Source organism: Globicephala melas, chromosome 19 (genome assembly GCF_963455315.2).
Source record: "Globicephala melas chromosome 19, mGloMel1.2, whole genome shotgun sequence".
Lineage (NCBI taxonomy): Eukaryota > Metazoa > Chordata > Mammalia > Artiodactyla > Delphinidae > Globicephala > Globicephala melas.
In genome coordinates, this window is record NC_083332.1 from 17,677,338 (window position 1) to 17,694,467 (window position 17,130).

Below are 17,130 nucleotides of genomic sequence, written 5' to 3' on the forward strand. Positions count from 1 at the left end.
TTGTTTTAAGGTTTCTGTGTTTGTTTTTTTGAACTTGGCTTATCTTGTCTTTCCAAAAATTGTTTACAATGAGTATAAATTGATCTTCACACCAGGAAGGAAGATTTTTTTTTTAAGGAGAGAAAAGAGGAGGAAGGGAGAGGAGAGGTGATGAGAAGCTGCTGGGGGAAGGGCGATGGGGATGGGACAGGAGACCCTGAGGAACCCCTGGAGCAGGGTCAGGGCTGCCTGGGTACCAGGCAGGAGAGAGAGGGGGATCTCGGGCCAGTTTGGATGGATGGATGGTGGTACCTTCTTAGATGGAGGTCAGATTGGGAAGGGCCCAGAAGCCTCGTGCTTTGGCCACGTGCGTGGCCTTTGTCCCAAGGCCTCAGCTCTGCCTCTTGCCCCATCAAAAGCAGACATCCCTAGGGGAGGGTCTCTTTTCCCATGCAGTTCCCTCCGCCTGGAATGCCACCTCCCACACCCGCCTCCACTTCTTCCCTTCTTCCACATCCTCCCCATCCCTCAAAGAGAGCCCTCTTCTGCCTGCTTCAGAAAGCCTCCCTTCCCTGAAGCTCACCCTCCATCATTTTGGGTCCCTGAGAAAATTTTCCTTTCCTGAAAGATTGGCTACCCTTCACACTCCATGCCCAGCTCAAGCCACTTAAGGCCCAGTCAAGACCCTGTGCTCTGAATTCTGCTGAGTGCACCACAGTGACCTCAATGGGAAGGAAATCCAAAAAAGAGGGGATATATGCATATGTATAACTGACTCATTTTGCTGGACAGTAGAAACCAGCACAACACTGTAAAGCAACTATACTCCCATAAAAGTTAATTTTACAAAAAGACCCTGTGCTGTGATGTCTCCACTAGGGCAAAGCATACGTACCAGCAGCTTGCCTGTTTCAAGGTCCCAAGCCCTCACTGTTTTGTCGTAAGATGCTGCAATAATTCTGGAAATAAAATGACAAACATAGGGTCTTAATGACCCAGATTATTATGCCTGTGGTTTCTATGAAAAAAAAAATAGGAAATTTTTACAGAAAATTTCTATAGTTTAGGACCAAGATTGCAAATAATACCTGAATCTTCCTAAAGATGTTCCATGAGTGCCCCCCCGGAGAACAGAGGTTCTCAGTGAAAACAGAGAGCCCCTAACACAGAAGGCACCACAGCACCATTCTCTTCTTTAATCCCTCAGTCACACAAATATGTTCTTTTATATCTGGGGCGTTAAAGGTATCATTTCTTCTGTTCTGTAATTGTCTTCTTCTAGAAGGAGCTACAACTCACAAGGATCAGTCACTTCTTTCTCTGGTCACTTGTCTATATTTTTACAGGAAAAGACTTTCGTAGCTCATCTCATTCTGAAATGCTTTCTTGTACATTTAGTAAAATAATATAAGTGTACCCTTGTCTTCTTATACTGCATGTTTCTGTGACAATCTCTGTCCTCTATGTAAGGTAAATTCCCACGAAACTTAAATTCCCACACTAGTTTTCACTAGCAGACTAATTTTGTAGCTGCTGCTCAGGATAAAAGTGAATCCACTTTAAAGCAAATCCCCTTTTAAAGGCCCGTCTCACATCTGTGTGAGGGGTAAATGCAAGTGCATCCCAGAGGCTGCCTCCCAGCCCCTAGGCTGCCTCCCAGCCCCGACGCTCCCCAGGTGACAGCTTGGGCTTCCCTCTGCTTCCTGCGTCTCAGTTTCCCCTGTGAAATGAGGTCCTGGACTGAATCGCTAGTGAGCCTCGCATCTGACCCAGTCCACAGGTGTGACTGCAGGAAATAAACTCCGTGAAGAACATTCAGACTGGCTTCAGCCACAATAAAATTTGCCTTTTTAGCATTTTAAATTTTCAAAGGGTTATTACATCTACTTGATTCTCACAGCAAAAGATGGGAACCATGAGACCGATATATGGGAGTAAGGTTGGGTATTTGCTTAAGAGACAGTGAACTGACCCGGGCGTGCTGTGTGCTGGCCTACTCTTCCCTCTCACTTTCCTGACCAGAGTAAAATGAGGGCAAGTCACCTTCTGCTGTCAGCCGTGACGCTGCATTCTAAAACAGGAGCTCCGGGCCCCGGCTCAAAATTCCGAACAACAGATCCATCCACGGCATCCTCAGGTCAGCGGGAGAGAGGGGGAGAGGGCCAGAGGTCACTGAGGTGTCGGCTGAAGCTGTGGTTGAGTTCAACATCAGCCCTGGGCTTGTCTGAGAACCTTGAGAACCTGAGAACCTTGCCCTATGACTCTCACCCAGCTCAGAGGGGCAAAAGGACTTCCCCTCCACCCCCAAAGCAGGAAGGACACCCTCGCCGGCAACCCCGGGAAAACTCCCCCTCGATCCCACAGTGGCCGATGGAAACGGGCGGCTCTGAGGGCAGAGCTGCAAACGGGTAATTTTCTCATTCTCTACCGGCCAAAGAGGCGCCACAAAATCTAGCAAGATCTTTCAAGAACTTTTTACAAGTTCCCACTGTTTGACCCAGCAATTCTATCCTGAGGGGGTCTCCCTTAAGGAGATAATCTGAGTTGTGGCACGCATGAAAAAGGTTTGTCACGTGTTAGAGGGGACAGACGGCAAACACACCGGCAACAGTCTGTGTCCACTTAAAGGGGACAGTTAAAACAAATTTGAGCACTCCCAACAGTGGGGCCCAAGCAACTCTGATCACACTGAAGGGAGATAACTGCAGAATAGGATGAGAACAGGGCAGGGTAATAACTGACAATAGGATGGGAACAATCGGGGTACCAAAGTGAAGGGTGCGTGCTGGGGCAGAGATAAAATACTTTCAGTAAGAAATGTGTCCACAGCTTTTCAGGATAAGCAGGGGTGGAAAGTCCCCTTGAAACAAATGTTATTAGTAAGACAGTGAATTCATAGAAAGGCCTTGCACTGTTATATGAAATTATGGTGCCCGGTTGGGGGAGCTTTTGGCCTGACCAGGGCAGGCCTGGGACAATTCTTCCTGATATGCAGAGACCACTTTGCATGAAGACCCCAAGCCTGCTGGGAGGCAAAGGACCCTGTGTCAGGGGTCCCCAAGACCACCCCTGGGATTGGTGATTCTCCAGGACTCACAGGACTCTGAATATAGTCGTGCTCACGGCTAAGATTTATTACAGCCAAAGGACGCAAAGCAAAATCAGCAAAGGGAAGGGTACATGGGGTGAGGTCCAGAGGAAACCAGGCACTGCTTGCAAGAGTCTCTCTCTGTGGGTCACACGGGACATGCTTAATTCCTGCAGCAACCAGTTGTAACAACATGTGTGAGGTGCTGTCTACCGGGGAGACTCACCTGAACCTCGGGGCCCAGGTTTTTATCGGGGTCGGGTGACACAGACACTGTGCAGCGTGCACCCGAATTCCAGACTCCCAGAAGGAGAGCCGGTGTAGAGCATCAACCGCGTGGTTTGCACAAACCGTCCGTGAGGCCCCTTTATCACTTAGGGAAAGATTCATACGACTATAGAACACTGTTTACCAGTCAAGTTCCCAGATGGCAGCCAAGGCCAGCCTTGCCAGTGGGCCTTTCCAAGGACAGCAGTCTCAGGCCTACCGTGCAAACTCTTTTCTGCACAGACCCAGTCCCCCAACCCCTGCTCCGTGAAACTTGAAACGGTGCGGTTGTGTTTGGGTGAACCCAGCAGGCCTTACTCAAAGCCCACCGACAGGAAGAGATCCCAGAGAGGAATTCATGGGAGCAGGACACATTCAGGCTGGAGGCCCAGCTCATGAGCCTCGTGGCTTGGGAAGAAGGGGCTGGTTCTGACAGCCTGGGATCCAGCCTCCCTGGCTGGTGTGTTGCTCTAGGACAAACATTGTCCGGGAACTAAGAAAATGATCGTCGTGGGGCCTGGGGCTGAGGCCCACTGCGGTCCGTGCAGGGCCCCGGGGCCAGTTAAGGGCAGAACTAGAATGGACTGTGCAGGTTCAGCGTTCAATAGTGCTGCCATATGGCCAAGAGGAGGAATAGCAACCACGGACAGATAACTCTCTTGGAAAATGTGCACAGTCATGAATGATTTGGCAGGAGATATTCAATAGACGGCAATACAAGCCAGATGTTGTTAGTGAATTCCAAAGACAGTGGAAATGTCTCTGTTTTGTATTGAGTGTTTCTTGAAATAAATGGGTCATTGGCTAGGGGTGTGAGAAGACAAATAAAGCAGTTTCCCCTTCACCGGGCATTTGGAACCAGGAATTCTTTCTGTGGACTCAGATAATTTAAGGGGAGATGTTGGTTGCACTTTGAATGAATGGGGAGGAAGGGGTTCTAATAAGTGGTTAGAAACACAAAGGAGATGTGACAATATTTGTAGCCCAAGTTTACTGTGATTATATAAACAGTTTTTCTGTATGGTTTCAATTTCATAAATGTGTGTATACATGTGCGAACAGGAAAAAGAAAAGCTACACTCCAACATTTTCATGGTAGTTAACTCAGGGTTCATGGAACAATGTTTTATTTTCTTCTTTGTGTCTTTATGTATTTTGGTGATAAAACCATATTACCTTCATAGTATGAGAAAAACTACCAGTGATTTTTTTTTTTACAATGATTGGAAAGAGATGTACCATATCAGAGAGAGACTGGGCACAGGACTAAGAATACTTTTTTTCTCAGCTTCTTCATACATTTATGGTCTTTCACAGTGATCTGCGGTTAGGGGAAAGGGACCTTTTAAAAAGATTAAATCAGAAGTTTGGCTTTGGGTGGGTTGAGAGGAAGGACTGGAGATGGAAGATGGTGAGAGTGGAGGAGAGAAGGGAGAGGCAAAGAGACACTTGCCCAAGATACTGTGACAGAGAAGGTGATGCGCAGGGTAATGGCTTAGTCATCTCCTGAGGGAGGGCTCGTGCCACGAGCTGCCGCTGGGGCAGGGAGAGCCACAGGAGGAGCCAGGAGCAGAGAAAAAGATGGGGAAAAGAGAGCCAGGAGGGGGAAAGAGGACCATTGGAGGGGCAGCCAAGGCAGGGAGACCAGAGAACTAGTGATTCTGCAACTAGGGGTGGAGGTGTGAAGGAGGGCAGAGGGACGGAGGGGGCAGCTGGAGAAGGTGGTGGCAGGGGGTAGGGCTGTGAGTAAGTCAGGTATTGAGGACGCTTGGGCAGGCTGAAGTGACGGGGTCCTGGCTGGGGCACGGAGTAGGTAGGGAGCCAGGGCAGTGAAGCTGCTGCGGGAGCCAAGGACATCTGGATGGATGGTCCCTAATCTTGGGACAACAAAAGAAAACAGGCAGATGTCCCCTTATAGAGACAGAAGCCCTCTGGCCAAAACAGACAGAAACCCCTGAGAGTCCTTCCACTGACTCAGAAGGTGAGAAGAACATGAGAAGCATCTGAAGATGACAAAGCAAAATGCACACTTGGAAAGTCACCATTCCCCCCTCCCCCTGGGTGACAACCAGCAGAGACCCCCTCACCCCCAGGCCTTCTCAGTCATCCCAGAGGGTTGGGAAAGGGCTTAGGGTTCCCAGAGGAAGCAGTGGTTTTCCCAACAAGAAGATCATGGGGATGGGTGGGGGGATGGGGGGTGGATAAGAGCCACAGAAAAGGAGAGAGTGGATGTCTGTCGGGACCTGGTATGGGCCAGGCAGGCCCTGGGGTGGCCCCAGCACACGGCTGATCCTGTGAGGCCTGGGGAGGTTTAGGGAGGCCCGGGAGGTCATGTAACCACCCAGGGTCAAACAGCTGGTAGGTCACTAATGCGGGGCCCGAACCACTTGGATAGCCCCAAACCCTCCTGCCCAGTCTGCCTGGCTTGGTACCCGCCAAGACCCAGAAGATGATCCAGAAGATGCTCCTCCAAGGTGATCCGGAGGGTAAGGAGCTATCCTCCACCTAGTTACCCAAAGCAGAACCCAGGAACCAGCCTTGACTCACTCCGCCCTGTCCCCCTCCTGCCCCTGAAGTCAGATGAGATAGCAAAACTCGGAACTGACTGTCCTTCCCCGTGGGCCCTGCCCCCGCCACACAGTCATCTGTGGCCCGGCCCCTGATGGCCACTGCCATCTCCCAGCCCTGCTCCCTCCTCACCCGCTCCCGACTGACCAGCAGTGCCCCCAGGCAGGCCCACTAGAGTCTGCTGGCTGTGCCCAGAAGACTTTGGAAGAGTTCTTGGTGGCCACCTCCCTGTAACCTCATCTGACCACCACATCCCTGTTCCTCTGCCCCTGCTTCCTGCACCCTGTGACACTGACCTGTGCTCAGGCCTACCTCTCCCAATCACCCTTCATGGACAGGTCCCAGGTCTGGCCACTTTTCTGTCCTCTTGGGATCCCCTAGGCCTAGCCGTAATACCATCTCTGTGGATGGAACTGAATATTCCAAATGAGAAGGAGGCCCAGAGAGATAACACAGCTCAGAGACCCCAGCTAGGTCTCAGGCACAGTCTCTAACAAAAGGCGGTGAGCTCCTGGTCCAGCGGTCTCCATCCCTGCTCCCACTGTTTCTAAATTAACAGGCTGACAGCAGACACACTAACTGCATCTCTCTCTGGTGACTTGAAACTAGGGTGAGCCCTCACTTTGCTGCTTCTTCTTGCACTTTGCTCAGAAAGGTCTCTCCAAATCTTTGGGATCCTTGAATGCCTGGGAACTCAGTACTGGGGAACTCTCCACAAGAGGAGACATAAGCTTATGGGACGTTTGGGTTCCACCTAACACTGGGCCACCTACCCACAGCTTCACGGTGCAGTCATAGGAGCCACTGAGGACCTTTGTGTCATCCACACAGAAGTGACAGGAACTCACAATGTGCTGGTGTCCCCTCATAATTTTAAATGGGATCTGAAAAAAGGATAGACTGAATGAGTTCAGAAGGTTGCAGAATACCAGATCAATAGTTTAAAAATCAACAGTATTCCTATCCACTTGCAACGAACAATCCAGAAAAAAAATTAAGAAGAAAATTGCATTTACAAAAGCATCAAAATAGGAATAAATTTAACCAAAAAAGTGTAATACTTATACTCTGAAAATTACAAAACATTGTTAAAATAAATTTTAAAAGACTTAAATGAATGGAAAAGCAACCCATGTTCATGGATTAGCAGACTTACTATTCTGATGAAAATACCCTCCAAAGTGATCTACAGATTCAACACCATCCCAGCAAAATCCCAGCAGACTTCTTTTCTAAAACTGACAAGCTGATCCTGGTATCAGAGAGACAGCAGTGAGCGGTCCTGAAGAGAGATCTTAGTTCCCTGCCCAGGAATTGAACCTGGGCAGCTTGGATGAAAACCAGGAATCCTAGTCGCTAGACCACCAGGGGCTAGAGGCTAGATGCAAACTTCCCCTGGCCCTTGCCCCATTTGAAAAATGAATTTCTCAAAGGGGCAAAAATTGTAAAAACAGGTCCAAAATTTATGATTAGAGACACAGCACAACAAGTGGGACAGCACACAGAGAAACAGTTTGTTTATTTAAGACAGAAGCAGGGCAGAGATGCACACCTGGAGAGAAAGACTGTGGGCGTCCCCCCTAATGAGGAGGATGCAGGAAAGAGGCAGTTAAATCACTTATAAAGGGCAGTTCTTCCACATCTTTGTTTACCTTTGGCCAGCTTTCTTAGTTCTTTTCCCACATCTGACTTGTTCTAGGACACTCCCCAACATGCACGCACATCGTTTTGTCAAGATGGATTCCAGCACAGAGGCTTGTGGAGGCTTGGCGTCACCTGTTATGGGGTGGCGGGCCCTCCTTTTTGAACCCCAAGGAGTCTTTCTGCACCTGTGCAGTCAGGGAGTTTTCCTTGACCTCAGGAGTGGTCGTCTTATCTTTTTACTCCAGCAGAGCTCAGCTCCTGCCATTAACCTCGGCCTTGGAGTGTCCAGGGAGAACAAAGCTTCGATTGTACTCCACTTGACAAAAACCAGCTGTTCAGCCCAGGGGCCCATCTACCTCCTGCCTCAATCCTAAAATTCATACAGAAACTCAAGGGAAGCAGAATAGCCAAAAAAAACTCTTGTAAAGGAACAAAGGTAGAGGTCTCACAATTTCCAACTTCAAAACAATTTTCAAAACATACAAAGAGACAGTAATCAAGACAGTGTCGTACCAGCATAAGGACAGACATATAGATGGATGAAATAGAACGAATAATCCAGAAATAAGCACTCATATTTTTGGTCACCTGATTTTCAACAAGTGTGCCAAGATAATTAAAAAGGGAAAGAAAAATCTTTTCGACAAATTGTGCTGGGACGAGTGAATATCCACATGCCAAAGAATGAAGTTGGACCCTTACCTCGTACCATATACAAAAACTAACTCAAAATGGATCAAAGACCTAAATGTGAGAGCTAAAATTCCAAGCCTCTTAGAAGAAAACATGGGTGTAAACCTTTGTGAATGTGCATTAGTCAGTGGTTTCTTAGATATGACAACAAAAGCACAAGCAGCAGCCGCAACAACAACAACAATGATAAACTGGACATCATCAAAATAAAAAACTTTTGTGCTTCAAAAGACACCATCAAGAAAGTGAAAAACAACCCATACGATGGCAGAACATTTTTGAAAATCATATACCAGGTAAGGGACTTGTGTCTAGAATACGTAAAACACACTTAAAACTCAACAATGAAGAAACAAACAATCCAATTTTAAAATAGGCAAATGATTTGAATAGGCATTTCTCCAAAAAAGATACGTAAATAATCTATAAGCACTTGGAAACGTGCTCAACATCTTAAGCCATTAGGGAAATGTAAATCAAAACCATATTGTGTAAAGAGAGTAAATCCTAAAAGTTCTCATCACAAGGAAACAAATATTATCTGTCTCTTTCATGTTGTATCTATATGAGATGATGGATGTTCACTAAACCTATTATGGTAATCATTTCATGATGTATGTAAGTCAAAACATTATGTTGTACACCTTAAGCTTATGCAGTGCCGTATGTCAATTATACCTCGATAAAACTGGGGAAGAAAAGACATTCGATTATAGCACCTAAATATAAAAAACAGAACAAACCAAACAAACAAAGAAACATATTGAGCTACCACTTCATACCTAGTTGAATGTCTGTAACCAAAAAATCAAACAATAGGGCCTCCCTGGTGGCGCAGTGGTTGAGAGTCCACCTGCTGATGCAGGGGACACGGGTTCGTGCCCCGGTCCGGGAAGATCCCACATGCCACGGAATGGCTGGGCCCGTGAGCCATGGCTGCTGAGCCTGCGTGTCCAGAGCCTGTGCTCCGCAGCGGCAGAGGCCACAACAGTGAGAGGTCCACGTACCGCAAAAACAAAACAAAACAAAACAAAACAAAAACAAAAACAAAAAAATCAGACAATAACAAGAGAAATCGGAACTCTCATATAGGGCTGGTGTGAATGTAAAATCGTGCAGCCACTTTGGAAAATAGTTCAGCAATTCCTCAAAATTTAAACATATGCGTTAACTTATGATCCAGCAACTTTACTCCTAGGTTTTTACCTAAGAAAAATGAAACCAAATGTCCACATAAAAACTTGAACATGGGCATTCATAGAAATATTATTCATAATAATCAAAAATTGGAAACACTACACACCTATGGTCAATTAATCTTCAACAAAGGAGGGAAGAATATACAATGGAGAAAAAACATTCTCTTCAGCAAGTAGCGTGGGGAAGCTGGACAGCTACATGTAAAACAATGAAGTTAGGCCACTCCCTCTCACACCATACACAAAAAATAAACTCAAAATGGCTTAAAGACTTAAATATAAGACATGACAGCATAAAACTCATAGAAGAGAACATAGGCAAGACATTCTCTGATGTAAATCATAGCAATGTTTTCTTAGGTCAGACTCCCAAGGCAAAAGAAGTAAAAGCAAAAATAACCAAATAGGACCTAATCAAACTTATAAGCTTTTATGCAGCAAAGAAAACCATAAACAAAATGAAAAGACAACCTATGGAGTAGGAGAAAATATTTGCAAATGAAGCTGCAACTGACAAGAGCTTAATTTCCAAAATATACAAACAGCTCACAGGACTCAACAACAAAAACAAAACAAACAGCCCAATCAAGAAAAGGGGCAGGGGCTTCCCTGGTGGCACAGTGGTTGAGAGTCCGCCTGCCGATGCAGGGGACACGGGTTCGTGCCCCGGTCTGGGAAGATCCCACATGCTGCGGAGCGGCTAGGCTCGTGAGCCATGGCCGCTGAGCCTGCGTGTCCGGAGGCTGTGCTCTGCAACGGGAGAGGCCACAACAGTGAGAGGTCTGCATACAGAAAAAAAAAAAAAAAAAAAAATGCTGAAAGAAGCGAGAGGAAAAAACACCTTACCTATAGAGGAGCAAGGATAAGCCTGACATCCAGCTTCTCCTCAGAAACCATGCAAGTAAGAAGAGACTGGGGACTTCCCTGGTGGCACAGTGGTTGAGAGTCTGCCTGCAAATGCAGGGGACACGGGTTCGAGCCCTGGTCTGGGAGGATCCCACATGCCGCGGAGCAACTAGGCCCGTGTGCCACAACGGCTGAGCCTGTGCGTCACAACGGCTGAGCCTGTGCGCCACAACCTCTGAGCCCACGTGCCACAACTATTGAAGCCTGTGCACCTAAGGCCTGTGCTCCGCAACAGGAGAAGCCACCGCAATGAGAAGTCTGTGCACCGCAACGAAGAGTAGCCCCTGCTCGCTGCACGCAGCAACGGAGACCCAACACAGCCAAAAATAAATAAATAAATATTTTTAAAAGAATAGACTGAAATATTTTAAGTATTGAGAGAAAAATATCACCAACCTAGAAATTTGTATCCTGCAAAATTATCCTTCAAAAGTAAAGGAGAAATAAAGACTTCCTCAGACAAACAAAAACTGAGGCAACTTGTTACCAGTAGATCCCCCTTGAGAGAAACGTTAAAAGTTCTTTAGAGAGGAGGAAAATGACATAGGTCAGAAACTCAGATCTTCATAAAGAAAGGAAGAGCATCAAAAAAAGAGAAAAGTGAAGGTAAAAGAAATATTTTAATTGTTCTTATTCCTAATTGATCTAACAGATAATAGTTTGTTCAAAATAATAATAGCAACTACATATATATGTATATATGAAATAAATGACAGCAATGAAAGGGTCAAGAGGGAGGAATTAGAAATATTTTGTTACTTTAAGGTACCCACACTACCCATTAAGTGGTATAGGGCTATTGAAAGTAGACTTGAATTAACTATAAATGTAAACTATAAATGCAAACTCTTGGGCAGCCACTTTAAAAAGTAAAAAAGAGGTACATCTGATATGCTAAGAAAGGAGAGAAAATGAAATCACATAAAATACTCAATTAAAACTGCAAAGGGCAGGGACTTCCCTGGAGGTCCAGCAGTTAAGACTCTGTGCTTCCAATGCAGGGGGCATGGGTTCAATCCCTGGTCAGGGAACAAGCTGGTGCAAGCCGCGTGGCACGGCCAAAAAAAATAAAAAAACAAGGGCAACAAATAAAAAACAGTGACAAATATGGTCGTTATTAATCTAACTATATCAACAATTGCTTTGAATGGTCTAAATGCACCAATTAATAGACAGAGACTGTCAGAGTGGATCAAAAAACAAGACCCAACAATATGTTGTCTACAAGAAAGACACATATAGATTAAAAGTAAATGGATGAAGAAAAATATACCATACTAACACTATCAAAAATTTCAGACAGAGCAGACTTCACAGCAAGAAAATTTATCAGGGCTAAAGAGGGACATTACATAATGATAAAAAGGTCAATTCTCCAAGAAGATATGGTAATCCTTAATGTGCTGTGCAGAACACCAGAGCATCAAACTATGTGAGGCAAAAACTACTAAACTTGGAAAGAGAAATTGATGAGTCCACTATCATAGTTGGAGATTTCAGCACCTCTCTATGAGAAATGGACAGATCCAACAGGCATAAAATTAGTAAGAATACAGAGGAATTCAACAATATCAATCAACTGGATATAATAAACATTTATGGACTGCTTCATCCAACAATAGCAGAATACATGTTCTCCTCAAACTCATATGGAATATTCACCAATATAGACCACGTTCTAGGCCATAAAACACACCTTAACAAATTCTAAAGAACAGAAATCATACAATGTCTGCTCTCAGAATACAATGGAATTAAACGAGAACTCAATAACAGAAAGATGGTTGGGATATACCAAAATACATGGAGACTAACACTTCTAAATGACACATGGGCCAAAGAAGAAATCTCAAGAGAAGTTTTAACGTATTTTGGGACTTCCCTGGTGGCACCAGTTGTTAAGAATCTGCCTGCCAATGCAGGGGGCACAGGTTCAAGCCCTGGTCCCGGAAGATCCCACATGCCGTGGAGCAACTAAGCCCGTGCGCCACAACTACTGAGCCTGCGCTCCAGAGCCAGTGGGCCACAACTACTGAGCCTGCGCTCTGCAACTACTGAAGCCCGCGCACCTAGAGCCTGGCTCTGCAACAAGAGAAGCCACCACAATGAGAGAAGCCTGTGCACCACAACGAGGATCCAATGCAGCCAAAAATAAATAAATAAAAATTTTAAAGTTTTAACATATTTTGAACTAGACAAAAATGAAAATACAACTTACCAAACTTTGTGGGATGCAGTGAAAGTAGTGCTTAAAGGGAAATTTATAGCATTGAATGCATACATGAAAAAAGAAGGAAAATCTAAAATCAATCATATAAACTTCCACCTTAAGAAAGCAGAAAAAGAAGAGCAAATTAAATCCAAAAGAAGTAGGAGAAAAAAAATACTAGGAATTGCAGCATAACTCAGTGAAATTGGAAACAGGAAATCAATAGAGAAAATCAGTTAATACAAAAGCTGACTCTTTAAAAAGATCAATAAAATTGATAAGCCTCTAGCCAGGCTAAGAAAAAAAGAGAGAGAACACAAATTACTAATATCAGCACAGGGGGTAGGGAGGTGTCCAGGATGTAGGGGTACTGCAAAGAAAAAAAATGTTGCCTGCTCTTCCAGTTCTACAAAGACCAAGCCATTAGCCACTGCAGTGGCCCACAGACAGTGCACCTGAGGGGAATTCAAGACAGAGAAAAACAGGAAGCATTCTGTGATTTGGATACACCAGCTCCTACATGGTTAAGACGCGTATTTAAGGAACATTTAAATGATCCCAGTTTTTCCGTCTTCTTCCCATACACAGAAAAGCACTAAAATCATTAACTTGAGATGTCTGTTCTTTGTGATCAACAGTAAGCTTTCTATGCTTGACTGCATGTTTTTCCCAGCAAAACGTTCATATACCCTGGCTCCTCCCTTACCTCTCTGGAGCCGTCCCTCAGAGCTATCCGAGAGGTTGTCTCCCATGCTACAGTCTGCAGTAAGGTCCAGGAATAAAAGTGAACTGGTAACTTTACACTGTGCATTTTTCTTTAAGTTGACAGAGCTGGGAGGTGGGATCTGAGGCTCTGCCGCCAGTATGGGGGGACAAGGTTGGGGTGAGGCGAGTAAAGTCCGAGGTGCAGGGATGAGGGGAGGCGGGGGTCTAGGGTAGGGGAGCGGTTTCGGGGTTGTGGGGAACACGGGGCTGTGGGAAGGCGGGAGTGAGACGGCCCTTCGGCTCTGGGTAGCTGGGAGAGGTGGGACGGGAACTGGGCCGCCAGCAGACGAGATGCGAGGCGCCAGGTCGGGGCTGGGCCGCCAGGAGGCGCAGGCAAACCGAGCGAGGCGGCGGGCGCGGGGCGGGTCAGGGGGCGGGGCCTGGACTGCAGGCTGCCAGCAGCCCAGGCCGATTGCGGGGCCCAGGACGAGACCCGGTCAGTGGTCTGCTCCAGGCTCCACCACCAAAGCCTGCGCCTTGGGGTCGAGACAGCCGACCCTCAGTTCCCTGCTCTGCAGCTGTCTCTGCCTCGAGGCAAAGCTCTCGGGGCTTCGTTCTTTTTCTCATCACAGAAACAGAACTTTGGTATGGGAAAACAGCAAGAGCGGGGAAATCCCTCCACCCGCTTCCGGACCTTTCTGGGCAGAGTACTTTTGGAGTGCATTATGCAGAGGGAGCCCAGGAGCCACGCAGAGAAGTTCCACACTCTTGTACTCTAGGTACATTGTCCGAGGCCCTACTAAAACTAGCATATAGAAGACAGTCCGATGTTTGTAAAAGCAAAAAATGTGAGCTCTTTTTTAGGTATATGTAGCGTCCCACAAATATGTTCTACAAATCTGCCTGCGCCTCCCTAGCCGGGCCTTGATCGCGGTGCCGCGGTGCAGCAGGAACCGGGGAGAAAAGACCCCAGACCAGGAGTGCGCTTGGCGGGCTCCTGCTCCCAGGGGCCAGGGTGGGAGATGGGGCAGCCACTGCACAGGCGGCACGCGATGCCAGGTTAGGGCCAGAGCCAGGTGAGCGCTGCTTTAGACCGAGGGCAGGGAGAGACACCCGCCCCCTCTGGGGGAGGGGGACAAAACGACGACACCGGAGGCCGGACAGACGGGCTTGAACGTCAGCAAGTCAGATGGAAGAGGAGAGAGATGAGGTAGAGCCGAAATGGCTTGGAAGGTCACGGTCAGATCTCCTGACTTCCTCTTAAATGTGCCAGGGAGCCAAGGAGAGGTTTTGAGCCAATTATTTTTAAAATTTGTGACACATCCATGTGTGAATGTGCCTTGTTTAAAGGCCAAGAATGAAGAATTATCATTGAGAATGTTCTTTAGCAAACCATCTCAGATTGTTGGATGAAACCACCTGGAACATTATTATTCTTGCATTGTGAACCTTCACTTCAAAAGATAGTTTGTTAACATTTTCACTGAGCTAAACAACTGCATTAACCTTGCTGTATAAACACTTCCAAGGTGTACTGTTTTCAGTCACTGCTCCCCTGTTTATTCTAAACTGCTTTTTCTTACTCCAGTTCTTAATTCTGACTTTTTTGTTGTTTGCCACAGTATTCCCTTGAGTAACTTTTTCCTCAAAGAGAGGCATCCTTTCTGAGTTTTTGCAGCTCTGAAGAAAATGTCCTTTTGTTGGCTTTGTCAGGGACCAACAGTTTGGCCAGGCAGAGAATACTTTAGGTATACTTTTCTCTATATACTGGGCCTGTCGAATGGCTGTCTCGGCCAGTCCACCACAGAAAAGAATACTTTTATCCCAGAGCTTTATATAACTTCTCAACTTCTGTTAACCTAATGGATCATAAAAGCCCCAGGCCAAAAAAAATCTTAAGCCACCTGAATGTGCATGCACCCAAGACTGGTTAAATCCATCAGGGGGCAGCCAGCCAATGGAATACTCGCCACAAAAAAAGAACAAGGAAGCTGTTTCCTTACTAATATGGCGAGACCTCGAGACTTCCCTGGTGGTCCAGTGGGTAAGACTCGGCGCTCCCAACGTAGGCGGCCTGGGTTCAGGTTCGATCCCTGGTCGGGGGAACTAGATCCCGCATGCCTACCACAACTAAGATCCTGCATGCCGCAACTAAAATCCCGTGCAGCCAAAATAAATAAATATATATATATTTTTAAATATGGAAAGATCTCTAAAATAAATTTTAAAAAAGTTTAAAAACTAGGTGCAGAAGAGGTCTAAGGTATGCTTCCATTTATGTAAAAAAACGGAGGGGTCAGAATATACATGTATGTACTGGTATGTGCATAAAATATCTCTGTAAGGATGCAGAGGAAACTAGAAACATTTGTTGCCTCCATAGAGGGAAAGAGGGTAGTTGGGGGGGGTGCTAGGGAGACTTCTTAAAAATTTATTTTATTGAAGTATAGTTGATTTACAGTGTTAGTTTCTGCTGTACAGCAAAGTGATCCATTTCTATATATAATCCCAAATCCATCCCTCCCCCACCCTCCCTCCCCCTTGGCAACCACATAGAGAACACACTATGTCCGTGGGGAGACAATTGTAAAAACAAAAAATGCCCACAAACCTTTTTTATCTATTGAATTTGGATCTTGGGGGTATTCTATGGAGAACAGAAATAAAATACAACTCCTATGCTCTCCTTTAATTTTACTTAAAAATCAGAATAACTGTCACAAATAAAAGCAAGGAAAGCACTGGCACACACTGCTTTCTCTTCCAACAGACTTCCGCATGGAGGCCCCAGTGCACCCCTGTGGTGGCCTGGCCGAGACAGTCAGCCATTCGACAGGCCCAGTTGTGGACTCAGCTCTGAGGTCCTCTGACAGCTGGAGAAGCCTCCATCTCAGTCTGATTGCAGGCTTTTCCATCTGCATTGGAAAAGGGACAGCCTTGCTCCTATCCTTGCAGTGCAGGCATTCACCACGTGTAGGTTTTATTTCCCTCCAATCTTGCAGTGAACTTGACTATGTCTTTTCTTTTTTTTTTTTTTTTTTTTTTGCGGTACGCGGGCCTCTCACTGCTGTGACCTCTCCCGTTGCGGAGCACAGGCTCCGGACGCGCGGCATGTAGGATCTTCCCGGATCGGGGCACGAACCCGCGTCCCCTGCATCGGCAGGCAGACTCTCAACCACTGCGCCACCAGGGAAGCCTTGACTATGTCTTTCCACATGAGCGCTCCAGTCTTTCTTCGGCCCAGGGACGTTTCACTGTTCCCTTCTGCATTTCTTTCCTCCTCCTGCCCCCTCCCCCCACCCCAATACCTCATACATTTACTGGCTCTTCTGCATCTCCCCTGCCTTCCTCTTCTCTTTTCTCTCATAATTATTGTTCCTTTATATTTTTTCTCTCCCACGAGCTTGTTTTCTAATTTTCTGTTCCAGTTCTCTGCTCTGATTTGAAAGCCTCCATGGAGGATCTTCGTTTGGAAATCCTCTTTTTCATCCCCAAGACTTCTCTCTGTTCACAGATTATTTCTTCTTCCCAGCCACCGGCCTTCTTTTCATCAATGCATTGTCTCTCAAATATCATTTAGAATACTAAGTAGTGTTTGGGGGGGTTTATTTCTGTATTATTCTTCTTCTAAGTTTTCTGTTGCTTCTAGTGCTGTTTCATGGGTGACAGGGCTCCCTCACTGACCCCGGGCATGCACTTGGGAGTGTCACCATGGGGACATTTGGGAGGCTCAGCCGGAGCCCACAGGGTCTGGGTTGGGTAGGGTTCCCCTCCCCCAGGATGGTTTCCCAGGGCCACCCAGCTTCTCCTCCAGCTGCCCCCGCCCCCCGGCAGCCACTCTGTCCACTAGGTGTGCCTGGGGCAGGGGGTTG

At 46.5% G+C, this 17,130-nt stretch overlaps 1 protein-coding gene across 1 annotated transcript in view; it reads right to left on the reverse strand.

Annotated features, from left to right (window-relative positions):
• The window catches only part of WDR88 (WD repeat domain 88), a 36,354-nt gene that overhangs the window by 18,796 nt on the left and 428 nt on the right, over positions 1-17,130 (reverse strand). Inside the window, exons 2-4 of the mRNA XM_030874452.2 lie at positions 6,676-6,786; positions 2,023-2,111; positions 875-938 (exon numbers count right to left, since the gene is read on the reverse strand). Of these exons, the coding sequence (XP_030730312.1) occupies positions 875-938; positions 2,023-2,111; positions 6,676-6,786 (264 nt within the window). The remainder of the gene's footprint in view (positions 1-874; positions 939-2,022; positions 2,112-6,675; positions 6,787-17,130) is intronic.